The sequence below is a fragment of the Zootermopsis nevadensis genome, unplaced genomic scaffold (genome assembly GCF_977971745.1).
Source record: "Zootermopsis nevadensis isolate Lab colony 2312 unplaced genomic scaffold, Znev_1.0 Znev_ptg000030l, whole genome shotgun sequence".
In the NCBI taxonomy this organism is placed as follows: Eukaryota; Metazoa; Arthropoda; class Insecta; order Blattodea; family Termopsidae; genus Zootermopsis; species Zootermopsis nevadensis.
This window is the reverse complement of record NW_028259162.1, coordinates 877,191-904,302: the sequence shown is the minus strand read 5'-3', so window position 1 is coordinate 904,302 and position 27,112 is coordinate 877,191. Positions and strand designations below refer to the sequence as shown.

Below are 27,112 nucleotides of genomic sequence, written 5' to 3'. Positions count from 1 at the left end.
AGCATGTTGCGATAATTCCTTCTTGTTACAACTTCCGCTACTATCGATCAGTAAGTCGAATGTTTGTTTACAAACAAAATGGAACCTTCCTATTTCGTTATATGAATCGTTACAAAATGAGGCTAAGTGAGTGAGCTTTATGGTTATTCCTATTTCATATTATATCGTAACAACCTGTAATCAACAGGCCTTCCGTTGGCATCGCTTGTGGGTAAAATAAATTAATCGAACTACAAATACACCAGGTAATCTGAATACTAAAGCTGTAATATATACGTACAAAATTGCGGTAACGAATAATTATGCTTAAAGAGCATCACTGCATGGCAGAATATTGTTCATGATTCAGTAAAACATTTGCCTCACCCCCCCCCATGCGATTAGTGAACTGAGATGTCTGAAATTTCACCTGAGAAATTATCTTTTGGAAACAACCCTGCTAGCAGAACATCCTTTAATTTTAAAACAATCAGAGGCAATGTGAGGCACTTCACAGTTTGTAATCTTCACCAAGAAAGCATCACTTAGAAGACATGCATAGATTGGAGGATAATATTAAAGTGGATTTTAAAGAAATAGGGTATGACGTGGATTCTTCTGGCTCAGGATAAGGACTAATGGTGGACTCTTGTGAACACAGTAATGAACCATCCGGTTACATAAATGGCAGGGAATTTCTTTACAGCTGAGTGAATATCAGTGTCTCAAGAACTCTGATTCATGGATTCAGTTACTTGATAGTAGAGATAAGCTATATTTCAAATTATAACTTTCTTCACCCATGGAGTTGGTATCTGTGATTGTTTTACTCTTTGCATGGCATGCTAATAATTTATCTTCCATAAATATCAGAGCATGTGGCATAGTTCAATAAATATCCAGTATTACAAAATGCACACATTTCCTACAATGAATTTTATGCATGTAAGCTACAACTAAAATATATACAAGTAATTCCATTGATCTAACCTGCCTTCATTCCCATGTAGGTAAGACTCAGACCTTTCTCTGCCTCCATTGTGGTATCTCTTACCAATCTAACTTGCCTGATAAATATGAAATAATCAATTTCTGAGGTGGGAGTGCCCACATCAAGGCTCTCCCTTTGCTCCAGTGATGATGCCAGGCAACCGTGGAGACATACAAGTTAACATGGACTCTGTCCCATGGATGGGGCCTGACATTGCCCACATTCACTAAGTTTAAAAATTCTCAGAGGTGGAGGATTTGGGGTGGGGGGACAGAATGCAGGAAAAACTATGTTTGGCTTTGCTGGTCTCAGTCTGAGTGCTTACACTGAGATTACCAGATCCATACATAGTATATGAACTTTTAATACATGAATAGTGTAACAGGGGGTCCGCAGTCTGAGGCGTGGGCCTTGTGCCGCTTGGTCGCTGGGACCGTGGGTTTGAATCCCACTCAAGCCATGGATGTTTGTCTGCGGTTTTCTGTGTTGTGCTGTCCTGTGTACAGGTAGAGGCCTTGTGATGGGCCATAGATCAAGCTCAAGAAAAGTTGGGACCCGCAGTGTTCAGGCACTTGAATGGGTCGTTCCCAGTATCCAGTATAGTGTAACAGTCACAGCTGGAGGTGTATTATTGCCAAAAATGAACTATGTGGAAAAAGAATTTGATGCTGCAGCATACAATTCTAATTAATTAAGCAGACCATTATATTCTCAATTATCAATGACAGAAAATATCTCTAGAAAATAAGAAGAGCAGTTTTATATTATGCATTTAAGAAACTAGTCTGAGTTTCATAATACTGGGTGAGTTAGTTTTGCAGATCTTCAGATTATAAACCAATCTAGCTATTCTAAGTTAAGCTATTTTTTCTGGATAAATGCTGGGCCATCCCGATACTGGTAATGCCTTTAATTCTTGGTTAGAGTAGAATTATAAGTTCATGGGGGAATGAAATTTAATCTCCTTCTTGCAATTAAAGTATCTTATTACTATGATGACACACATACCAACCAGTGGAATTCCTCTAGCGCCCAAAAATGAGAACACTGGTTAACTAATAACAAAACTACATGTTAAAGGAGAATTCTGTACTGAGAGTTAACATAATTTTAAGGTTATATTAGTACAAGTGTACACTTACATATTCCATTATTAACGTTCCCTTTCTGAATTGTGAGTTAGAGCTGATCACTTTGTACTATAAATTCCGGTAGACAACTGTTTTTATTTTCAGGTGCCTGCTGCAACGAAGTGTATTCAAGTTTTCATGCCCCGAAAAAGTTCCCGCCTCTTTGGCTTCGTTCTGAACTGAGTAATTTAACGTAAACGATCACGAAATTTGATAATCGATAATCGCAAATGCGTAATTCTATTTCCTAAAATGTTTCTACTTGAAGTGGAACTCCTGACAACCAAACATCTGTGTTACACAGATGCTTAGTCTATGCAAGAAATGAGAACAATGTGTAGTTGATAATATCCGTAATGTTCAATTTTTGCTGTCACAAAATTCGACTTCGTAATAAATATGTGAATAACGATATTTTATGTTAGAATTTCTATTCTTGAGACTGGATTGTTAAAGAAATCGTACGAGTTATAAACCGCGAGATATGAATTTTCCGCTTCTATTACACCATTTTATAAAACACCAAAAAGGGCAATGGACGACGTCGTAATAGTATATAATGTTGCCTGGGCGTAGTTTCATCATAATAGCACGTGTTGATACATTTTATAACGTAAAATTTCCATTATTAATCGTTACTTAGAATGAAGTTTCAGGAGTGATTCAATTTTTTTTTATCAAAAACCTATAGCCTCCAAAATGGGAGTCAAGTTTTGAATGAATTACCTGATTAATATGCTTCAACAAAAATGGCTGTGCGTGCTTATTAAAATGTTCTCGTTTCGACGCCACTTATAATAATTCATTACGTTTTTATGAAACTGATACCACGATCACTGTTTTGACTCATTTGTAAATTTGCTGGCAATTTGATTGAAGGTTTGATATTTTCTTAGAATTTTATTTTATTATAAAATTTGTAGAGCTCTTTTCTACTGAAGTGATTTTCATATATATACTTGGAAATAAATTTTAATGAAATTAAATGTGAAGATATACAGTAGTTTGAATGTGCTTATGTTCTCTCAGCCCAATTAACAGTTTTTGAAGACAAACCAAAGGACTTCTTCAACATGTGTTATTACTTTCTTTTGTATATTTAACTGTGCCAGCAACTCTTCTTCAAAATAAATAGTGCTTATTAACATTTATGTTTAGATTTTCCACATTGAACTATTTAATATCTTGGACTCTGTAAGGAGTGATTTAATATTATTCTGGAAAACAGAATAATAGAATGATATACTGACGTTTTCCAGCAGGGATGCAATAGATTAGCTCCGACTGAATAAATACAATATATTTGGTGTAGCACACATTACTTAATTTTACTGACCAAATTAAATTTTGGAAAGGGTGCATTTGTTGAACTCTACAAGGCAAACATATTTTGTATTGAGAGAGAGATGGTTAACTAGCCACAATGCGTGCATTGTTTACACATTTCTATTTATAACACTGGTTGTATTTTATTATAAATAATTTCATTTCTAATTCCTTCTGCAGAATGCACTTGTTAAGAGCGTACTGTATACTTTTACAATCTTGTTTAGAATGTCATTCATCTCTCCTTTGCAGTAAATGAATCACAGGGCCATAATCAATGCAGGACAATTATTAATTAATTAAATAATATGACTAATACTTGGAAGGAAAATTTGATTGCAGAAGTACTCACTTGTCATTGTATGTCATTACAGATGTCTAAAAGGTAACAGTCAAACGCAGAACAATGGTGCATTTGGACTGGAAGAGACTCCTCTCCTTGTCACCTGAGGACCTGTCGGAAGAAGAGAAGGATGATTTGTATGGTAGCCTCATATGGTATAATCCTGAACCCAACATTGACACAGATCACTTGAAAGTCCTGTTTCGTTTCACTCAGGATGTTCTCAAATACAAGGGCGAACAGGTTTGTAATGACAGAACGGATCCGAAGGACCGTAACTGACCAGTATTCTGTCCATCTGCAGGCATTAATTTTTCTTTATCATTTGTATATTAACTGTTCACATGTGATCCAGCTGACCATGCACCACACCAACATACCACTAAACCGTTAACTCCTGCAGCCAGCAGCCCTGTAATATGGAGTTTAATCCCCTATCGCCCTACGATGAAAGTTAACGCAAACATAATTATGCTGGGCTTAGAGCATGCATCACATGCACAACTCCGATTGTTCAGAAAATCTTTTTTTGATTTTGTTGTCACTCTGTTGGTCGTGAAATAAAGTGGACTGTAGCCACGATGTGTCGGAGGAAACACAGGACCCTTACTACTGAAAAATTTGTGAAATTCCTGTAAATTTGTAATCGTGAGATGAAGGTATGATTAGATGGCTTAGATAACGTGTTTCGTACCATATCTACTTAAGTTCTTTTTAGAATCATGAAAATATAGCAGAACCTTGCTCTCCAAGGTCTGGGAAATGGTAAGAAACATTATGAAATCAATATGGGATAAGACAGAACATGATATCTTCACTGCCCCCTGTCTGAAGGTAATGCGACCTGTCCACGAACTACTCTTCACAGGTTGAATCGCTGGTTGTGGAGCTTGACGACCTCGCAGCAAGACAAGGAGAAGAGGAGGCTCGGAGGCACCAGGATCTGATTGAAGAAGTCGAAGAGCTACGCGCCCAGCTGACTCTCGCGAAGCGCGACACGGGCCACGTGTTACGAGAAGGTCGGTTTAAATGCAACAGTGGGAAGCTAGAAAGAGTCCTTACGAAGACAGAGAGGCTCATACCAGCAATATTTTTTTTTTTTTTTTTTTTTTTTTTTTGAAATTGGGCTCTCTTGCCGCGGAATTCATGATATTAAGCTGTCTAAGAGAAAATATACTTATAACCATGAAGTCAGGCAATTGATGGACTAAATATCAGAAGTATTATCCCCTTCCATTAATATTTGTGAATCATTATTTTAAAAGAACACGAAGTCACCAAGTTTCATCTTCAGTGCTATTTAATGGATTTCATTGAAAGTTGATACGGAGTTCATTTTGGTCTATAGTAGTACACTGTAACCCCTGCTTTACATGAAACATATCGGAATTGATCTAACTTATCAAAAACTATGCATCATACAGTCAGGATATTACAAGATATAGGCATCATTAAGATTTATAATTTTTATGTGAAACATTTGTCAGGTCGTGGCCGGTGGCGGGCTTTCCTGTTGTCGGTGTTGAACGTACGAGTTCTGCTACCAGGGAGTTAGTTAGTTACTTAGTTATGTGAAACATCTTTTGATGTGACTTACATCTAATGAATGGAAAATATTTTGCGCTTTTATGGAGTGTAACATCTCAAGTGTTGCTGGGCTCTCAATATCAGATCTGTTACCTGACACAAATTAAAACCACACCAGTGGATGATACAAGATTACAAATAATGTATTTGGAAGTGTGCCCTGTAAATTGGAGAACTCATGCACTCGCGTTTATATTTGTCCAGGTTCGGAAACTAAAGACCTCAGACAAGAATTGTTGAAGTGTGAACTGCAGAATGAAGAACTGGTGGCCGAACTGAAGGCCAGTGAGAGGGATATCCTGGTGGAGAAAAGAGAAACTGAGAAGGTGAGGCGTGGTTCATATTTGCGTTGACTTTGGTTCGCTGCTTATAACTTGACACAGACATACTAAACTAATCAAAACCTAAACTTAGAAACCAATTTAACTTGTATGTTGGTAGCAGTATTTTTCCACATTTGTACGTATGATGTTTGTATCACTGGAATATGAGTGCCAGAGCCCCGTTTGTGATAAATAAGGACGCTGCAAGATGAAGGGGAGGTTGGCATTAAGTAGGAGAGGCCTTAATATTTTCAAGCACATAGCTTGCCTAAATAATATTTAAAAATTCAATTCCTTTCTCATAGAAAATGCAATCCATCTGCAGTACAAAGAATAATTGGTTTTTGCTGTTCAAGGTGCAGTTTTGTATATAAAATTATACACATAACCTTATTTATAATGCCACCAAATGGATGTTTCCTGTATTTGTGCTTCACATTACTTCTATTAATCAGCTTGTATTTATGTTTACTGAATTGACATTATTTACTCTTAACATTGATAAAGGGTCATCCTGCCCCATATCTTCCAAGACCCAGATAATTCTACATACATGATTTTCAAGGTCATTACTGTGCCACTGTTAGAAATGAGTCGTATTCAGTATTCAGACTTGCTTCAGTTTGCCGAACAAGTGGCTCAGCTGGAGAGGGAGAAAGCAGACTTGCAGAGAGACGTGGTGGCACTGCAGAATGAAGGTAGCGAGCGGCACAGTACAACGCAGCGGGACGAGTCCCCTGAATTCAGCGCAGAGAAACAGCAAGTGTTGGCAGACATGATTCAGCAAAAGAACAAGCACATCTCAGAGCTTCTGAATGATGTCGAGGTAGGACGCTGCACTACCAGCCAAACCGTTTCAGGCTATCGCATGATTTCTCAGCAATTCCGGAAATTATTTCATTTTTCATTAATCATATTTTTATGTATCACCAAACATTAACATGTACTTGGTATCTTTTTACTATTTTGTGATACTTGATATTTATAAGTTATTGCACTATCATAATATCTCTTAGTCAGCGTGACATTATACTGTTTCTGTACAATTCAAGTAAATATTTGGCTTATCAAGAAATTTCCAAAGACTGGTGTCCATTTTCACAGAAGCCTGTCATTAGACTCTGTTCTGAGTCAGTTCACATCTTCACAATGTTTTTGTAAGATCCATTTCATTATTATCCACCCATCTATCTTGTGTCTACCAAATAGTCTCTTTCCTTTAGGATTTCCATCAAAAGTATTATATTTATTTATACATTCATCTAATTTTTATTAACTCATTCACTCAAATATTATTTCCATATAATAAAGCTTTTCATTAAGTAATTTTCTCCAGTCTGAAAAAAAAAAACACTTTATATTTCTTGGGTTCAAATATTCTTCACAGCATTTTATTTCCAATCAGTTGGAATCTGCGGTCTTGTTTTAGAGCGAGACACTTAATTTTGCCCACGTATAAAAGAAGGTTTTTAAGTTTCGAGAGAGCATAAACTATTTTGAACTGACAGCGTTAATGTGGTTGAACATCACTTATAGGACCTAGTTGAAGGACATGTTTAGAATTATACAAGAACGTGATTCATTGTAGGCAATTGAGAAGGAGAATGTGATGCTACGTGAGAAGTTATCACACCTGCGGGATGAACTGTCTGAAGCCACCAGTCACATAACCGAAATGACGGGAGAATGCACGGGGCTGAAACACACGTGTCAAGAGCAAGAAGGTAAGGCGCCTAATCTCTGTAGCTTGTGTGAACTTTTAGGTAGATATGTAAAATATTGATAATGTACAAATACTGACCCTTACAAGGCAGTACGCTCTTTATCGATGCACTTAAGATGACGCTTAGTTTTTCAGACGACAGAGTCTGCCAGTGACATGTTTCAGTTCGGCATTATTTACCGACCTCCTTGTCTTCGAGGTGACTGCATCTCAGTCAAACATTCAAATCACGGTGATCTTGACGTGATGGTCGTAGGAATGTGGGCCTGTCTTATGTAGTACCTTGCATTCCCCTCTAACGTCATTTGTCTCTGATCCAAATATTTACAAACATCTTCAAGTATTTGTGATTTTTGTAGTTTCTCCAGAGTATAAAATTCATGTAAGATTTGAGGTTTTCACAGCGGTGAGTTTGAAGATTTCTGTCTTCTGGGTTGTTGCGCCGTGTGGTCTGGTCGATGTTTACCAACGTTTCAGAGGTCATACATCGCCCTGATGACGGAGGCAGTATGACCCCTGAAACGTTGGCAAACATCGGCCAGACTACACAGCGCAACAACCCAGAAATCTTTATAAAATTCATGCCTTACAGTCATTAAGTAATATAGTTTTCACAGTTTATTAATTACGTGTTTATTTGACGAAGGGAAATGAACTAATGACAGAGTTAGAGTGGCTTTACGCAGCACTACAGAAGAAAGTGGAAACAACATATCGAAAGAAATGGCCCTGCCCAGTGAAAGTGTGAACTATGAACCCTAAGATGGAAAGATTAGATTTTATAACTGTATCAGGCCGACAGTTTGTAATACCGAGAATAAGAATGATGATGTGACGGTTCTTTGAAGCATTGATGTGGTTTCTGTTGCAGAGAAGTTGTGTATGGTGGAGGAACAAAATGTGGCACTACGATCCCAAGTGCAGGAGCTGGTGGAGCAGAAGTTGCGACGTGACACTCAGCTGGACGACTTCAGTGAAGCGCTGGACTCTCGTGTGGAGGAGTGGAAGGTGGGAATGATATATGGATAAAAGATCAGGATCAACGTTGCAATAACAGAAGGAACTTGTATTTTGTAGAAATGAAAATTACAGTAAAGCTTCTATATAAGAAACTTCTTGCTGCAGTTGAGATTTTCTCAAAAAGACAGCACTGCTTTAAGTTCTGACTTTGGAATAATACTGTTCAATAAGTGACACAAAATTATTTAACACTTCTGAGGAAACAGTTTTGAAGAGGAAGTGGTTATTATGAGAGCATAGGGATAATTTAAATGGCGTCGTCTTTTATGTTGTACAGAGAGTCCTGGAAGAGAAGAATGCTGAAATAGAGGAAATGCAGGCGAGACTGTCTCACCTCGCAGCACAAGCACCCAACATTCAGATCGACACTGAGCGCAGTCGTGTTGCACTGCTTACCCAGGTGAAGTTACAGAATTACGACTGTAGACAGTTTGCACATTTACAGATAATGGTACAAGAGTATAGATTGTCCAGTAGACTTTTATAACAGAATATTGTCTCATCAATCATGCCCTATTTTCCTGTAGACACAACGGTTATGTTTGTGAGCACAGGCAAAAAACCAAATTTTCCACAAAAAAAAAAGTTTTCTAATGCAACCTTTTGCCACTGAGTGATTTTATGACCTTCCTGTGACAGACGCTGCAGGAACGAGAAGACCAGATAGAGGACCTTCAGAAGCAGTTGGTGCAAGCGACAGCAGAGATGAATGAAAGTGCTGCGCTTTTAGAAGAATTCAAGTCGCAGACATTAGAGTAAGTCATCGTTCGATCTTAAGAGAGTGCCGTGTTTCTTAAACTGCGTATCGCAGCTCACAGAAAAAAAAGTGGGTCGAGAAACTGAAACGCTCGGAATACGCGGCACGTGTTGAAACTGAACCAGATTTTAAGCCTTTTCCCTAGCGATGTAGCAGCTGAATAACTCTGAACTGTTCTGTGAAACACATGTAATTCCGAAGTACTGCTGATGGTTGTGGTTTTGTGCAGGCACAAACTACCGACTGGGGATGATCCCAGTGCAGCTGCTAAGTTAAAGACACAGTTACAGCGAGCAGAAGAAAAAGTCCGACTGTTTGAAACCAAAATGAAGGATGCTGAAGAAGATGCTCACGCTAAAGCTCAAGAGGTAAGCTCGCGAGAGGTTTCTTGCCGCCCTCAAAAGATAATTTTGATTTGTTCAGAACCATTCGAATTTCCCGTTTTTATGTTCAGGCAACAGAAATGATCGTCCAGCTGAGAGAATACGAGTCTGGGGAGTATGGTCTGGCTGAGGCTGTCGGCGAGATCAAGGAGCTCAGACGACAACGTCGTGTTCGAGACAGGCAAATAGAGGAATTGGTGCAGTCATCAAACAAACTGCAGGCTCAGGCTAGCCAATTGGAAGAGGAGAATTTGGCTCTGAGGTACCGTAATCAGCAAAACAACTTGGCGCATGTGTTACGTCACAATTCTAGAATTCTAGGAAAATGATGGAAATTCTACTAGTAATTTAAAACCTATCCGACTATGGTCTTAACTTCATGGCTTGAACTGCTATCCAGAACTGAAACCTGAGAAAATTTTTTCAGCAAGGTGTGGCCAACCCTGACCGTTCGACCTGCCTATAATGGTCGCTCACGTACCAAGTTGTCTGTCCATACTTGTCTTGTATGTTGATATCGGAATATTATGAATCCATTCACTTGTATCAGGGGACTGCATAGGCGAGCTGCTAGCACGGTAAAGTTGTATTTTTGGGACCCTAGTTTAATTATTAAATTAAACTACATCTGAGTAATTCCACAAAACAAATGTTGCCGTAGGGAGAAGCTTGGCATGCCGCCAGAGAGTCCTGTGTGTGTGGATGGGATCCTTGCCCAAAGGAAGAAAGATCAACTGCTGATGAAGGTACTTCAACAGCAGGCAGAGCGGCTTGAAGAAGAGAAGTTGCAGCTAAAACTTGAAGTAAGGCTGCGATTGAAATGTGCAGAATTGTGATGGCTCTCCTGCTTTACGTTAAGGTTCAAGTCATGGCCTGTAAACCAGCTACTGCAGCTGTCGTTTATGGTTTTCAGTCCCTGGAGGCCACTACTTCCTTCTGATTTATCATTCATAATCATTACAGTTGGTAAAGCATGTCGAAAATTTCGTGTTTCTGAAATGATAATTTTGGTTGCAGAACCACAAACTGAACCAGCGACTTGGCAAGCTGAGTCAGCAAGTCCAGTCGCTAGAACAGCCCGACATCAGCATGACAAATAACACGGACATTGTCAAGCCATCGCCTCTAAGGAATCTCAGTCAGAGTATGGAGATTGGGGCCGTCATCCCGTCACAAGGCGATCGGCAGGGTTTGAGCATCGAAGAGGCAGATGGGGTACAACAGCAAGAGATGAGGTTGTTCAGACTGAAGCAGGAGGTGGTCCAACTGGAGGGAAAACTCCAAGAGATGACGACAGAGAATGAAGCCTTGAGGAGAGGCATGCATGAGATCATGGACAGCATTCACAACCAAGATGGTACATTCTTAGTTTAACAACTTGCACTTATATCAGCCTTTAATGTAGAGGACAACGGGATTTTAAGCCTGTACTACAGGAATGTTGGTCAGAGATTAACTATGGTGTATGAGTATAATGAATTCTTCTCAGGCTACAAGCCTGAGAAGAATTCATTATAGTATCTGACTTGATGACTGGTTAGTGAATTAGGTGAGTAGCCATTCTATACAAAAAGATGCTTTCCTGCACGATAAATGTTTTTATAGATAATTTCCCAGACATGAACTGCAGAATTCCGCAGGATAGAAAGTGGACCAGGTAGAGTTCATTTTGTCCTCCAGTGTTTACCAAAAATTACACAGAGTCCAGAATCTGTGTAGTAGTTGAATGCCACAGGTAATGAAGTGTGAAGAGAAAAATGTTAGAAACTTTTCACTCTTAGTTATCGTGATATGTGGCAGGTTCAAGCAGTGTACAGGTGGAATCCAAGAGTCTGGAGAGACTGCTCGAAGCACTCGACACGAGACATCTGAGTGGGTGGTACCATCCTGCGATGAGACTACAGGCACAGTTACATTCTGTGGAGGGGAGCAATGCTGTGCTGCGCGAACAGCTGCGGTCTACGCGGTATGTCAGTCACTTAGAGACTTCGTTAATTTGTTTATAACATCTGCAGGCAGAGGTTCTAAAGGAAGAATTTTCTTTGTTGCAGACTGGAGGAAGGCAAGAGTTCGGAGCAGCTGCAGAAAGCACAACTGAAAATAGAACGGCTAGAGCACAGTTTGGCAGCAATGCAAGAAGGGAGAGTGGGCACGAGAGGCCCGGTTTGTTACGAGATGGCTCTGCCTCCGGATTTGCCTCTCTCCAGTGCAGAAATTATTTCAAAACTCAACATGCACCTCCTGCATGTGTTAGATGCAAGTATACCATTTTTTTTTAGGGAACCAAAGTTTCTGGAACCCTGTACCGTGATATTACTTAGTTTTGGTTCAGGGGAATGTTAATGTACATGCTGTGATTTCTTTCCCTTTATTTGCAGGAGTATCACAAGGAAGAGGACAGGAATGTAACCTTAGAGGGAAAGCTGGAAGAATTTAACAAGAAGTTTAATATATTACGCCACCAGGTGGGTCTGCTATACAAACAACATAATTCGGAGAAAAGCGAGTGGAAGAAGTCTCAATCAGATTTTGATGCAGAAAGAGAGAAGTTGAAGGATCAAGTTGAGAGCCTGGAGGCAAAAGTGAAGGAATATGACGAGCACTGGGATATTCTGAATAAGGGAGAGAACGAACAGAAACAGCTCATAGCTGAGAAAGCAAAACAGATGGCTCTCACCATGGCTGATGTGACACTACTGGGAAGAAAATGCAAGGCGTTGCAGAACTTGGAGAGCTACTCGCGTAAAGAAAACGCAAAGATGAAAGATGAGATGGCTTCCATGGAGTGTGTTGTGACGCAGAGAATTGGGGAGCTGCAGAGGCACAAGGTAACGAGATCTTACGAACATAATTTTTATGTTGCTTGCGACAAAACACGCAACCAGGAGGACTAGAGTAGTTTGGCTACAGTTTCACAGCGTCCTCATACACCTCATAAAGTCCTTACAGGGCAGTTCAGTATTTTATCATCAGCCCTCTCCATTGACATGTTTTGATCTTGGAAGACCACAAGGAAGCGCGTGGTTCATTTTTGTTAATCTCCGATCTGCCGACCATTGAAAATATTTAAGTACAGTAGCACTTACTACTGACCATAGCATATGGTTCTCTAGGATTCAGTTTTAACTTGTGTTTGGGAAGTGCCCAGTTTGAATCCCAGCCGAGTTCATGTCGCTTTATCTTACGACAGTCCTTCAGGTAATGCAGAGACAAAACCTTCAGATAGGCTATGAAAAAGTACAATTCATAATCATCCTGATGGTTCATTTGACACTTAAGCCAGTGCGACTAAACTAAAAATCTATCAGTCAAGCCACTGAAACCAAGTTTTTCAATTACCATAGAAACTTGTTATTTTAGCTGATGGTGTATTGTTTGGTCTGAGGTGGAATTCAAATTTAGTGTTTCCGAGTTTTTAGAAGTTCTCTCATCTACTGGTAATGTCTGTGGTCAAGGTTCATCACTGCCTGCTGATGTCCACCAAGGACCATGGCGTGTCATCTTGTATACCTATTTACATTTTCTCTACTGTTTTGTGTAACTTTCCTCACTTGGATTCTCCTCCCTAGTGAATTTATACAATGCATTAATTTATTTTGCTCTCATAAAAATTTTACTGTCACCCAAGTCTGAATGACAGTATCGTTACTGTAACCAACTTTTCTTGCCTAGTGTCCTGTTGCTTGTTCATCTCTTAATATCCCACATTCATCTTCATATTTGCTGTCATAAAAACCTTGTATTTTGCAGGAAATGTTAACATTTAAAATCTCAGCGCTGCAGAGCATGCTAGAAGACTCTGTTCCGCTCACAACGCTGGACGCCGCGAACAAACAGTTCAGTGAGCTTACATCCAAGTACAGGGACCTGCTTCAGAAGGAGCAAAGTCTGGTAAGATGAGTTGTGACGGATCTGTACATGAATAAGAGAGAAACTGACGTTTGAAACAAAGGCATGGAACGTAACGCGTCTTTACAGTACGGACTCAGAATGGGGCGAACTTTGTTGAGCTAATACCAGTTTCAGCAAAGAAAAACCAGACTCATTCTCAACTTCCCTAATTATGCGCTCAAAGTTGGAATTTGTTTTCAGCTTCTGTTTGTGGAGTGCCTGTTAAAAATTGTACACGTGAAATAACTCTGAAAGCCGTAAACCAATTTTGGTGAAAAATTGATATTGAATAATTTTAGGAAAGATTCTTGAGCCATTTCATTTTTATGTAGAGTGGATGATTTTAATGACTACTTCACATATGAATATAAATATTTCTTTTACTCGATTTCCTTATATAAAAGGGGTGCATTTCTCTCTCAGGTGTGTGAGAGCCAGCTGGCAGCCCGTCTGGAGGGAGAGGTGGAGGTTCTGCAGAGGGACAAGGAAGAACTGCAGAGTGCACTACAGGTTGCCAGAGAGAAAGTCCACTCCTTGGAAGTTTTCATGACGTCTCTTAACCAAGATACAGTCACGCAGGACACGCACGACAACCAGGCAAGTTTCAGTTGGCTACGGGACGTAAAGAATTACATTGTGCGTGTCTTTCTTTAATGAATCGCAGTATCAGATTACCTGTATTACCTTTTACAGATCTCATTGCTGTCGAAGAAGTTGGCAACCTCGGAGCTCAAAGAACTGCACGAGAGACAGAAGGCAGATCATGCTGACAAGATGTACAGCATTTTGAAAGGTTCGCGCTATTAAGTGGTGAAGACAGCAAAAAAAATATGAACACAAATCAGCAGTCATATCTGTTACGTTCAGACACTTAAACAGAACCAACCACCAATTACGGTCAAAACATGTAGTGGATTCTTAATAAGCAGATCAACGTTTTAGAGAAACATACTGCCTCAATCTTCAGCGCTGATTTGCAGCTCAATGCTCCTCTGAAATATGGTGTTACAACCATAAGATCTACATCTTCGCCAACTGAACAACAATGTACTGGTGAAGGGCTGCAGAGGCGGTTAATTGGTTAACAAGCTGGTTGGTAGTTTGATCAGTTGAAGTTTCTAAACTATAGTGGGCGTAAACTAATGACCTTGTCCACAGGTCAGCTGGCACAGCTGGAGGAACGCAATGCAGAGTTAGAATTGCAGTACAGCACTGTGGTCAAGCAGAATCTGGAGTTGCAACAAGCGGAACGAGAACTCAGAGACAATCTGCTTACATTCGTGAGCCGCAAGGAATTGCAGGATGTGCAGGAAAAGCTGCGGAAGTCTGAGCAGGACAGGGTGCGTGTCTCAAAAATTGTTTGACTGACTGACACAAAATTACTGAATCATGCCACATGAACCAACTCACTAATACTGCCAATTACTAGACAGGAAGAGATCAGTTATTTAACCACAAACTTCTTTTTCAGATTGAACTGAAATTGGAAAAAGACCGGCTGCAAGAGGTGAGCGACATAGCCCAGGAGCAGGTGCGGAACTTGGAACTGTGGAAATTGTCACAGGAGTACCAGCTGGACTACATGAGACGTCAGATTCTAGAACTTCAGTCTACTAGTGATGAGAGGTCCATTATTGGTAAGAACTCACGTAAATGAAGTCCTGTGTTTTCCAATTATTTCAGTTTCCAGTTCTCATATTTGTAACTGCTGATCGTTCCGTTGCCCCGCAATTGATAGTTCACGGTTTTATTGATTTCTGAATTTCTTGTAACTCCCAGTATGGTTACGATATCCCAGTCTGTAAGATTCTTGATCTCTTCACTTTTCGTATGAGACGTGAACCGCCAGTGAAGGATTTACACACATGACCACCATTCTTTTTTACGGACATACGGAGCTCTCTGTATGATTCTAAAAGTCACAAGTGAAAATTAGATAAGCGTGCATCCTGTTGCTGATATACTGTAATTTGTTACAGTAAAGCTGAATCACGAGCTGCTGTCATCTCGGCTGAGCGAGTCATCAGCTCACAAGAAAGTTCAGCAGCTGCAGAATGAGATCTCCAAGCTGCTCTCTCAAAATCTGCGTCAAGAAGTGAAGCTGGATGAGAAGGATCAAGCCCTCAGTCACGTGCGGGGCCAACTCATCTCCCGATGCAGGTAGAACACGGACTCAAATCCCAGCTGTGCCGTAGCCAGGATAATTTTCAATCTTCTCACTAAGAGGAGTAATTGGCATTTTATAAATTTTCCCATTAATACTGGCTTCTTTCATGCTGATTTTGTAAGTTTTATGTCTTATCAGACTCTTACATGACGTCCGCATTGAAATGCATCTCCATTTACATGTCTAATCACAACAGTCATTATAATTCGTGCTTCACACAGTTACAATTACGATGGTCTACTGAGGAATGTGGTTGCCATTATATCCGGCTCTCTCTCTAAGAAAGAGAGAGAAAATTTATCAGTTTACGAAGGGGTATGATATCTCTACCTCTTCAGGTCACTCCATCAAGTGATCCAGGATCTCAGACGTCATTACAGTGGTGCCATGCCCCTCTCAACCCAAGACCGCATGTCTATGTCCTTACGCCGTCTTGGAGAGGAGAGACGTGAAGCTATAAACAGGCTTCACGGTGCTGAGAAGTTGGCTCATGAAGCAGTTACTGCGAAGGAAGAGATGGAATTGAAAGTGAAGTCTCTTCAGGAACTGAAAACTGCCCTCGAATCAGATGACAGCCAGAAGCAGTTGGTCGAGTGGCACAACAACAACACTGAACTCCGGCTTAAAGTACGTAGTTTAGGGCGTTAAGTTAAAAATCTTTTGCCCCTGCTAGGAATTGAACCTTTGTCATCCAGACAATAGTCAGTCACTATACTTGGGCCTTTCACTGCGACGATGAGTCAGACTCTTTATTTGTACATAATATTTATACAGACTTTTTAATCTAATGTAAAGCAATTTTCACATTTATAATGATGACCTGTAGTAATGAAACTAATTCCTATGTCTGCATTGTATATTAGGAGCTAAAATCCAGGCACCAGGTGCTGCTGCTGGAGTCACGGGTGCGGCAGGCAGAGGAGAGGTTACGTCGACAGGAGGAGCACATAGCGGTGCTGGAGCAGGAGCAGATCAGCTCAGAGAGGAGTAGGGAACAGGCGCAGCTCATGTGGGAACGGACACAGGTACCCTGAGAACAGGAGGCAGTAAAGGTCGTGTATTAGCACATTTATGAGTAACGTATTCTGAACCAGCTGGAAATTCAGAACGTGGAGGAATGGTGCGACACAAGGACGACGCAGAATGATCTTTAAAGTGCCCAGACTAACATACAGGCTATGCTTCGAAAGGTTGAGCTTCTAGGCTTTATTCTATGAAATGAAGGGAAAGCACAGCCACGTTTACTAATTGGTTTATACGGACAGTTTGTAGTTGTGGTAATCTGTGTAATGACATGTCTGTGTGCTCTGTTATAATACAGAGTGAACTGTACAAGCAACTGGCGGACTACGAGAACCAGCAGCACAAGTTCGCAGTTGAGACCCAGAAGCAAGCTTTGGTACCAGAACCTGACGAGGCTCATGCAGAAGCTACCAATCCTTCAATGGAGCAACTCAGACAGGTATTTTCTGGTACAGTTATTACCCATCACTTAATTCTTGCATCAGTTTAATATGTGTTCCCCTGGGAAACTTTTCAAACTGGCCACCTCCTGATTCTTGTCTGGTCCAGAATGAAGAGCTACTGCATCTCTTTTCAGGCCATGAGTCTTGTCAGCACCCAGTCGCAGAGCCTGCTCAAATACGAAGCAGAGCTGGCCCAGATGAGAGGGAAGGTGGCGTCGCTGACTGCAGAAATTGAAGAAAAAGACAGGCTTCTTTTCTCTAGAGACACGTTGCTGGCCGAGATGAAGGTCCAGTTAAATTCCAACGAGCAGAAGACTGCAGAACAACCGTCTAGCTACGTGAAGCATGTGGCAGAAGAGAAGAGGGTGGAGGAAGATTTAACCGAGAAGTTGGCCCTTAAGGTAACCTGTCACAAATGTACTGTCTTCCTGTCGTTATGGTCCGCTTCTTTGTTAAAAAATTCAGACATGACAACATTCCTGATAATAAGCTGCATATTTTAACAAATTCCAAGAACTCTGATAGAAGAGTTATAGATCCGCACTATATTTTGCTATCTGACAGGTCTAGAGGGCTCTTATGTAATGGCACCGTTTTCTGTACGCAACTCTTTCTTCTTATGAGACTTATTTTCAGGCAACCATTGACAGTCTCCAAAATATCGTGAAACAGAAGGAAGATACTATTGGCCGTTTCCAACAGCTGCTAAAAGAAGGTCGTGATGAACACAGTCAGGCTGCAGCCAGACTCCAGGAAGAACTGCGCAGCCTTCAGACTGCTCTCAACAACTCTCAGCAGTCTTACACTAGGTGAGAAAGCAGCACTGGAAATAAAGAATGATAAACTACAAATAATATTTTTTTGAAAATGAACACAAGACATCTGCTTGCAGACTCAAGTCCAAACTTTGCCATCCTTCGCCAGACAAGAAACCCATACAGTCCATAGTGGATCAATATGTGTGCCAGATACAGGGCTTAGAGGATGAAGTGGCAGAACTGCATACCAGTATGGGGAACCTAAGCAATCAGCTGCACTCCTATCGACAAGAGGCCGATCGGTGGCGCAACCTGGCCGAGGACCGGCTTAAGAACGTGGCGGAACTTCATAAGAGGTTAACTTTTTTGGAGAGCTCTTTGTTTAATTTCAGTTTAGAATGAAAATAGGAGCCCCAATAAAAATATGACGTCGTGAACATCCGAACCCTAGTCATAACCTGTAAGAGCACAATACAGAATCTCACCAAAATAAAAGCATCAGACGTCACAATCACAACTCTGTACAAAATGGCTGCCGTAAATGAAAGAATTCTTCCATTTTACACTGAATTGTAGGCTGGAAGAGCGGCACAGTACGGAGTTGCAGGCATACCGGGAGGAGTCGCAGCGTTATCGTCTCGAATCAGAAACTGTGAAGCATGATTTGGCTATGGTGCAGGAAGAGCTCAGACAGCAAATGGAAGCGGCCCAGCGCGGACCGTCGGAGGTCACGCAGAACTTTGTCGCCATGCTGAGGGCCCAGTTACGAGACAAGGAGGCCAAGGAACGGCAGCTGCTGCAAACCGTAGCTGATCTGCAGGTCTGATTATCGGCTCAAATTCTTTTCCAAGTATTTTACATTAATGTGGACGATGTTATAAATTATCGCAGCAGCGGCTTTGCAATTATATTCAGTGAGAAAGGCATGGTGCCCATTGGATCAGAGTTTTGGAGGGCCCCACAGCTAGTCTGGAATAGGGGCAGAGAGGAAATTTCCTGTCCCTATTGGGAACTACACCCCATAGCCAGTCATTTCACTGATTGAGCTCTAGGTCACTATTATTCTTCTAAGAATAAAAATCATTGTCTTCACAGGACAGACCTGGGGCTAGTTGAAGAGGGACGTCTTTAATCTTCTGTAATGCCACTAATAGAAATCGATCTTTTCAAAGTGTTTCGGCACACCGCACCTAATACCTTCATATTCATAGGCACTTACATCTTGTGGTATGAAAACATTCGTGAAGCGAAGATGACTGTCTTCTGTAACGTAGCAACACGTAATTTTGGAGAACTTTACTGTCGTATGTGGTTGCCGCCTTTGATACGTCGATAAAATTTAACCAGAGTACATGGCAACATTTCAGAAGACAACCATCTTCATTCTCACTGCAAAGAAAATGTCACGACAGCCCCAACAAATGATGTAAAATGTTTAAATTACCGGAACCGTGGCGGGATAAGCAGATTAATCCATTATCCACTAGTTTCCTGAGCAGAAGCCAGACATCATTAACACATTACAGCAAAATTAATTCTGTTTTCAGAAAGAGATACAGCAGTTGGTAAGTACTCCATCCAGGGATACAACAGGCCAATTGCATTTTTTGACTGACAGCAAAGCATTGCAAACTGAGATCAATAATCTCCGGATACAGTTGAAGATGTCCAGAGATGAAGCCAGCAAGTTACGAGATCAGTTAAACAACAGGTACTGTACAGCTAAGATATTATAATTTGAATATTTTCTCTCCACTTTATATTTTGTATCCCTCAATTACTGCAGACACAAATGCGATACTCTTGGCGTAGCTAGTCAACCGATGACCAGTGGCGATACTCGCCTTATAGAGGGTGAAACGGATTGGATTCTGTTGGCTTAGGATATGGTCCAGTGGCATGCAGTAATGGACCTTTGGGTTTCATAAAAGGCAGGTAGTTTCTTGTGTAGCGAGCGACTTGACTTCTCAAGGAGGACTTTGCATTGTGTTAATATCACAAACTTTACACAAAGAAAGCATAAAAAAGGTACTGAAGCATCAAAGTTAAAACAACAGCTGTTTTGACTGGACTCCTAAAACAGCGAATGACAACCATTTGCATTTAACGTGAGACACGACTGACGACCCGCTGTTCAACACCGCCAATAGCAAAGCTTGCCACGGGACACGATCCTAAGCCAATCACATCCTGGGCCTGGTAGGAAAATATTTTTTGGGTTACGTAATTGTCAGATATTTCCCATAACTTGTATTTTTCAATCACTGACCTACATACGTACATCTGCTCGTCTGTCACGCAGGCTGAGGATGTCCTCAAAGAGGGAGGCAGCAGTTGAGAGGAGATCTGTAGCTACGGAGGAGATGCTGCAGAAGAAAGTGAAGCAGCTAGAGGACCAGTTGCAGGAGACCAAACAGAAGCAGGACAAGGACAGATCTGACAACGAAGCACGTAAAGTTAAAGTAGGTCACTGCAATGACGTCACTTCCTCCTACACCCCTTGCAACCCACCATTCTAAATTACTTTGTCGGTTGTGATCAATTCACTTGATATAGTACCTTTAAATAGACAGACAACATAATCCAATAAACAGCTGACTTTTTACATATACGTAATTGATTAGGAGGGGCTCAGTTGTCAGGTAATACATTTAGAATGCGAACATCTTAAGAACAAATTTACTTCCTGGGGACTGGGTCAAAGGCTGTAAGTGTCTTGCCGCATAAAAGTAGGGCTTTTGATGTGAACTAATTCTTTCTTATTAAAGAAATAGGATTTGAGGACTTGATTTACTTATACTTTGTGAGCTTAGTTGAATCTTAAATTAATGTGAACATATTACGGTGGCAATTTCAGTCTGCGGAGGAAGTTGCTAGGTGGGACGAACGGAAGCGATGGCAGCAGACAGTAGACAAACAGAAGCAGAAGCTGAAGGAAAAGACCACAGAAATTGAGAGGCTGCAGTCGACCGTCGTCAGCCTTAAAGACACGGCCACCAGACTGGAGCGGGAGAAAATTGTTCTAGACAGTCGTCTGAGAGCCAGAAGAAGTAGGTTCTGACTTTCTGGCAATATATTCAGTTTATCAGTAAAATACGCACACTGAAGTTGAAAGAATGCACAAAATTGCACACTGAGGAGTTTCAGTTTGTACCTAATACCATAAGAAGGATGAGATGGCCAGAACATGCAGCATGCAAATACGAATATTCTTTAATTTTTATCGGAAAATCCTCTAAGGAAGACAGCAGGTAAGGAGACCTAGATATAAGCAGTTGAAGTTAAAGTTACCCCAGTTCATAATTAAACACTACATCAGGAGCAACAGCTGTGGTGTCTTTTACTAGGCACCTAACCTACAAAAACTTCTGAGGATAGAGACGTGTAATGTACGCATGTTTACCACTCGACTTGAATTCAACTGAACAAATGTGCAGATTCTCCTGCCTCAGGGACACGAATTGAGGCTTTGGAGTTGGAGAAGAATAAGCTACAAGTGGAGGTGGCAACACTGCAGAGCAAGTTGGAGATGCAGCAGCATCACTCTGGGGGACTCGGAGCCGCCATGCTGCAGGAGAGGCTGGAGGCGCAACAGAGACGCATCGCGGCGCTTGAACTGGCCAAGAAAGTAAGTGTGACGCGGAGCAGTTGGCGTGTGACTCTGCCTACACACGACTTAATCTTCCTTTTATCCTTTCTTTCCCTCCGTAACAAATTCTGAAAAGAGGAGGCAGCCACTTCAAGAAAATATTGTCATTTCCACCTCCAACCATCTCGGTAGCTGTGTGAACATCTGAGATCAAGGAACACCACCGTTGTCCAGTTTATGGTTCCAGTATCTCACATTTTCTATTTAAGCATCTTTCTGTTGAACTCCTTTTAGTTTCACTTTTATATTGTATGTGAAGAACACTTAGAAACAGCCTGTGATGAAGTTTAGCCAAATCTTAGCATTCGGTGTCACAGAGATGCCTAGAGTGCAGTGACGCCAACAACATAACGAGAGCGATTCCATGAACTGAGGCTGGTAAGTCTTGTTTGATTGGAAATTAAGCTGCAACCTGGTTCATTAAAGGTCTGATGGTGGGTGGCCTTGCTCCAAATTTCTTGACCAGCGGAATAGTTATCGATTACAAAATGGACGTTGCTAGTTCACACGTTGGCTGCCAGATGTGTAAAGCTTTTGCAGGCTTTTATCCTGATCACTTTTCACTACTCAGAATGCAGTGCTCCTCTGAACATCAGATAGTTACACGAACCCCCGCAGTCTTAATTTTTGCCTCTCCGCGTATTCCCAGGGAAGCGGCACTGTGTCCGAAGAACTGGAGAAACTGCAGGAAACAAACGCCACCCTGCAGAAAGCCAACCTTCTACTTGAGAGTGAGAACCTGGAACTGCGCTTGGACCTGGAGAAGCATCGAACTGACACACCACGCCTCAAGGAACAAATTCAGCACTTGGAAACGTTAGTATCACATTGCATTCACATTTTCAGTACTTTGCTTGTTAGTTTCAGAGATGAAACATGCAGATGGATAGGCATGACCTCCCAGATGATGATTTGTATTACGCACGTGGTGATGTATTCTGATTTCAGATATGTTTCCCTCCTCAAAACAGAAAATGCTGAACACGGCGGAGGCGCTGGTGACAAGGACGCTGAAGTGAGTGTTCTGACTCCACCACATGATTTTCCCTCCAAGAATAACATTTAAAATATACAAGATGTGTGAACACCTAAACTTTACAATATATTTTTCATATTTTTATCCAAGCCTTAGAAAATGCATTCACACCACAAAGCCCAAAGTCTTCAAGTAAAACTGCAACCTTATTTGTCAAAGTGACAAGCTTCTTAATTTATTGAATTGTCAATGCGTGTTTGCTGACATCAGTAGTGATACAAAGATGCGGACAGACGCGACCTCCACGCAAGGAATTGCACTTCTGCGTTGTGGACTGAATGGCTAAGAAAAACCTGTGATGCCAACACAACTATTAAGACTCATTTCTTGAAATGAAAGTGTACCAGACCCTTCACTGGATTGGAGCACCTTTTGTAGCCATTAGTGATGTGAATACAAACATTTTTAAACCTTGTCATTTTGATTTCCTCATCTTTCGTGTAAATGAATATGTTATAAGTTTGTTCAAATTCGTTGCCAGCACAAATCTCTGAAGTCAGTAGCCGAGATGGAGAGGACAGTCATAGCGATGAAGAGAGTTGTAGAAAAATTGCAACGAGAGAACCGGCGCCTGATGTCCGGCAGAAAAGATACCGTTATTGAACGCGAGGTAAGTGCGGTAATATCTCAAGTGCGTACCATAGTGAACATGAATTGGCTTAGTAGGATTTGAGGTTTTGACGGTGGTGAGTTTGAAGATCGCCGTCTACTGGGTTGATGCGTCATGTAGTCTGGTAAAAGGTAAACTTCATGAATTGGCAGAAAATCTGAATATATGCAGTCTGCCAAACATACCCCAGTACCGCTTGCCAGCACACGGTCTAGTATTTTTCCCCTAATCACTCCCCCAACTCTCTACATGTCTGTCTACCTAGAGTCTTTTATGATTGCTGATTTATCTGCCCTTCCCCTTAATCTTTGTGTACGCCTTATTCCCAGAGTTCTGCAGACAAACTGAGAACGAAAGTGACGACGGTAGAAGCTGAAAAGAAGGAGCTACAAGAAAACTACACAGAAGTGATGCAGAAAGCGTCTCGGCTCGAGACGGAACTTGACGAGGCAAATAATCAGCTGAGGCTGCTGGAGGGCAGGCTGCGGACAGAACGAGGTATTGATATGTATGAGAATGGACAAACATTTGCCATATTCTCATGAGACCGATTTTCTCCCTCCTCCCCCACAAAAAACAACTGCACCTGTAAATAATATACCAAGAACTGCACAGTCCTTGCTGTGGTCATTTTCAGACAACGCACATACACACACAAATGAGTTGCAGCTAGTGAAATCTCAGCTGGAACACAAGTCCCAGCTGCTCGATAAGGTGAAGGTGTTGCTACGTCGAGCTGCTGCTAAGGAGAAGATGCTTCATAACAAGGTGAGGATAGACGGCTAAGCGTCAGCACCATTCAGATAGATAGTGCATGGTCTTTGCCAAGCATTCTTCTGTGTTAGTCATCTAAGAAGTTGACATAATCTCCGTAAATAAATAAAGAACACAAGAAGGTACAGTCTGATACTGAGTTAAAATTGAACTCTGTTCTGTATTATCAGTCAAAATGGCAGATGACTGCATTAGGTCTCAGTTTTGATGACGGGCTTATGGCTCGTACCACCATCTACTAAGGGGTAACAATCGTTTCACTTTAAATTTTCAGGTGACGGCCCTGCAGCGACTGGTCCCTGAAACGCTCGGTCAGGACAGGGACACGTGAACTCTGGATCTCTGTGCGAATACACAGGAATCTCAGTATTTATTTTTATTGCTTTAAAGCACGGCTTTATTTGCAGTTCTGTGAAGGGGTGCAGAATGGTGTATCAACGAGCTTAATTATTTTTGATCTCATGTTATTTATATACACAAAATAAATTATATTCTGAGTTTTAACTCTCACACATTTATGTTCTCTTTTGCTGCATCTGTGACCTATATATGAGGATAACCTCCTCAATTACGTAAAATTGTGTCGTCCCTCTTATGTATTAAGCGCCATGCCATGAAAACGCGGTGTGAAGGCAGCATTAGATGGAGGTGAGTGGTCAGCTTCATACCGCCTCCTTTACCCCTGGGGAAAGAGCCCCTGATACTAACTTGGTAGGATGCTTATTGGGTACCAGAGCCATTATGGAAGTAACAGTTTATGTCAAACATTTTTTTACCCTACCAAGAATTTGACCGTGGTTGTCAAGCTCACTAAGTCAGTCCTTAAATTAGGCAAGGGCAATTTCCTTCCACAACTAACTACTTGGCTTAGGGAACCTGAAGGTTCATCACCGAATTAATCAAAGCCCTCTACTGGTCCCTGTCCTGGGCCAGCAAAATCCAATCTTGCCACATGCCCCGCCCACCTCATCCTTTTTGACTTAATCACCATGACAATATCCTTTACAATTCATTATTCATTACTCATGTAATATGAGTATATAGCCCGAGCTACTGAAGGTCACTGAATATATATATAAATTCTTAAAGCAACCTGCTCTCTAAGTCAAATGACTGTCACCACTTTCAGTTAGGATGTACACAATTAATGAACAGTATGTTGACTGTTCACTAACAATTCTTGTAGAACATCTTCTTTATAATATATTACTGGATCTTACATTTTCTACATGAAACTTTACGTTTTTATAAATGTACTCACCTCGTTCTGTGTCGACAGAAAATGCGAGCTTTAACACTTTTCATCACTTAATATTTCTTAAGTTACATTTTTTGTTGGATTGCCCATCTTCCCTACTGATGTTACAGTAATGCTGTAGAGATGACCTTCGTTCTTCTTCACATATTCCACGTTTTCATTTACACACCTCAGAGACACGACATTTTGTCACTTGCACGTGGCAGTTCTTTGAATGAAACGTCACCCACAAGAAGTGTTCTGATTGGTTCAACGTCATATTCTCTGTAATAATACAGCTCCTATGATTCGTGCAACGTCACGCACTCACCGTGACGTAAATAATTTTGATTGGCTTACGATTACGACATGTTATTGCTGCAATCTGGTGGAGAACGTCAAAACTTTAACCCTGCCAACTTTTACGACGCAAAATAATCACACACTTCCTGGAATTAAACCTGATCAGAACTGAATATTTCTGTTCAATGCTGTACAACTCTCAGTGTCATATATAAAAGAAATCCAACCTAACACAAAACTTCAGATAAATTTCTACATTCATCTCGTCACAGGCCAACAAAATAAAAGGTTCAAGGCACTGTACATACTTACAGATCTTCCAAGTGGTCTACATTATAGCCTTAATTTTTCTTATAGACTAATACACGTTATTTAAAGAAATTCACTGCGATCGATCGGGACCAACGTCTGATAGGCCTTTCAGAAAACGGTGCTGTATCCTGCCCATCACAATCCATTACTTCCTCATGATGGAGGGGACAGATAATCAATGAGTCTTTTAAAAAAATATATGCACGCAAAGCCGTGCTACTATGACCTTAGAGCACAAAGGTACAAAAGGTCCATCTATGACATTACACTCAATATGGCAGCTGATCTAGTCCGCTAATATATTTATCCTAAAACGATATTTTTTTATGCATTGTTTACAACAAAGATTTCCACTGTACATAAAATGTAAATACTAAGAGCAGCTAGTTTATAACAATTACACAGAAAACAAGAATCTTTATAAATCCGCTAAAGCACGAAGCTAGTCTGAATAATATTTAAAAACTCTGTCTGTACCTCGAAGAAAACACAGTATTCCATCATTAAAAATCATTTGGTTTTTGGTGTTTGGGGACCATTCTTATTTATAAAATATTTTAAATTGTTTACATAAATAAATACTCTAAAAAGCGGAAATATTTAGATGAATGGAGACCAATGTAGAACGCGTAAGGATTCCGGCGAACAGACGACTCAAAGAATTCAACTACGAATTTTAAAGAACAGAATAAAAATATACACGTATGTATTATCTTTGGGATATTTTTCTGAACGTTCAGAATTACGTATTTCAAACGAAATAATAAACCTAGTGTTTTGCCTCAATTTACACTCACAGCGACAGTTCCCGTCTCCACATATCATGAATGTATTCGCCTGTTTCATATAAGAAGTCGGCCAGACTCTTAATCGAATCACCCTGTATATACCCACAGCAAGACGTTTAATATTGCAGTTCGCCACCACAAAGCCAAAAATTAATTTGCAGTTTAACCAGTGACCCAGCTGAAATTCAACCACCGTCAGCTCATCATCGAAGGCGCGTGGCTTCCACGGCCCCAAGTACCAACCACATTTCTGATTACTTCAACTGCAGATAATTTAACGATGCTGTACCTGGACCTGAGGTCATGTACCGCCGAATAATAAAGAGGATAGTGGCCGGGGGGATAGGAAAGGGCTTATGTTAAATGACCCTGTGGCTGCCAACAGACGAATGACGACGTGAAGAGTCTAATTACACAGGCAGCAGTTTCTGGTAAAAGCACGAGACGACGAGCGAAAACGAGATATGGAAATCGTGAGCCAGTGGAAAGTTTGGAAAATCTTAAGGAAAGAGACCACATTGGAGACTTGTACGTAGGATTAGGCTAGATTAAAACGACG

At 40.9% G+C, this 27,112-nt stretch overlaps 1 protein-coding gene across 3 annotated transcripts; it reads left to right on the top strand.

The window, feature by feature from the left end:
• Positions 1–49: 49 nt before the first annotated feature.
• Cep290 (Centrosomal protein 290kDa) lies at positions 50–24,423 on the top strand. 3 transcript variants are annotated; one of them, XM_087359024.1, is made up of 39 exons: positions 50–126; positions 3,801–4,012; positions 4,638–4,788; positions 5,561–5,682; positions 6,302–6,505; positions 7,268–7,403; positions 8,274–8,410; positions 8,700–8,822; positions 9,062–9,177; positions 9,409–9,547; positions 9,634–9,824; positions 10,224–10,365; positions 10,580–10,919; positions 11,363–11,528; positions 11,614–11,818; positions 11,941–12,390; positions 13,313–13,453; positions 13,877–14,050; positions 14,147–14,246; positions 14,612–14,793; positions 14,925–15,090; positions 15,433–15,613; positions 15,959–16,247; positions 16,484–16,645; positions 16,942–17,082; positions 17,221–17,487; positions 17,723–17,895; positions 17,979–18,200; positions 18,421–18,664; positions 19,392–19,555; positions 20,147–20,306; positions 20,702–20,894; positions 21,282–21,472; positions 22,143–22,309; positions 22,442–22,508; positions 23,011–23,139; positions 23,469–23,637; positions 23,777–23,907; positions 24,188–24,423. In XM_087359024.1, the coding sequence occupies exons 2-39, from the start codon at positions 3,833–3,835 to the stop codon at positions 24,242–24,244; spliced, it is 6,672 nt and encodes a 2,223-aa protein (XP_087215150.1). In that variant the 5' UTR covers positions 50–126; positions 3,801–3,832; the 3' UTR covers positions 24,245–24,423. The 3 variants fall into 3 exon arrangements, with proteins under 3 accessions (XP_087215150.1, XP_087215151.1, XP_087215149.1); XM_087359025.1 differs by having other exon boundaries at positions 57–245; positions 21,297–21,472; XM_087359023.1 differs by having other exon boundaries at positions 57–245.
• Positions 24,424–27,112: the final 2,689 nt, after the last annotated feature.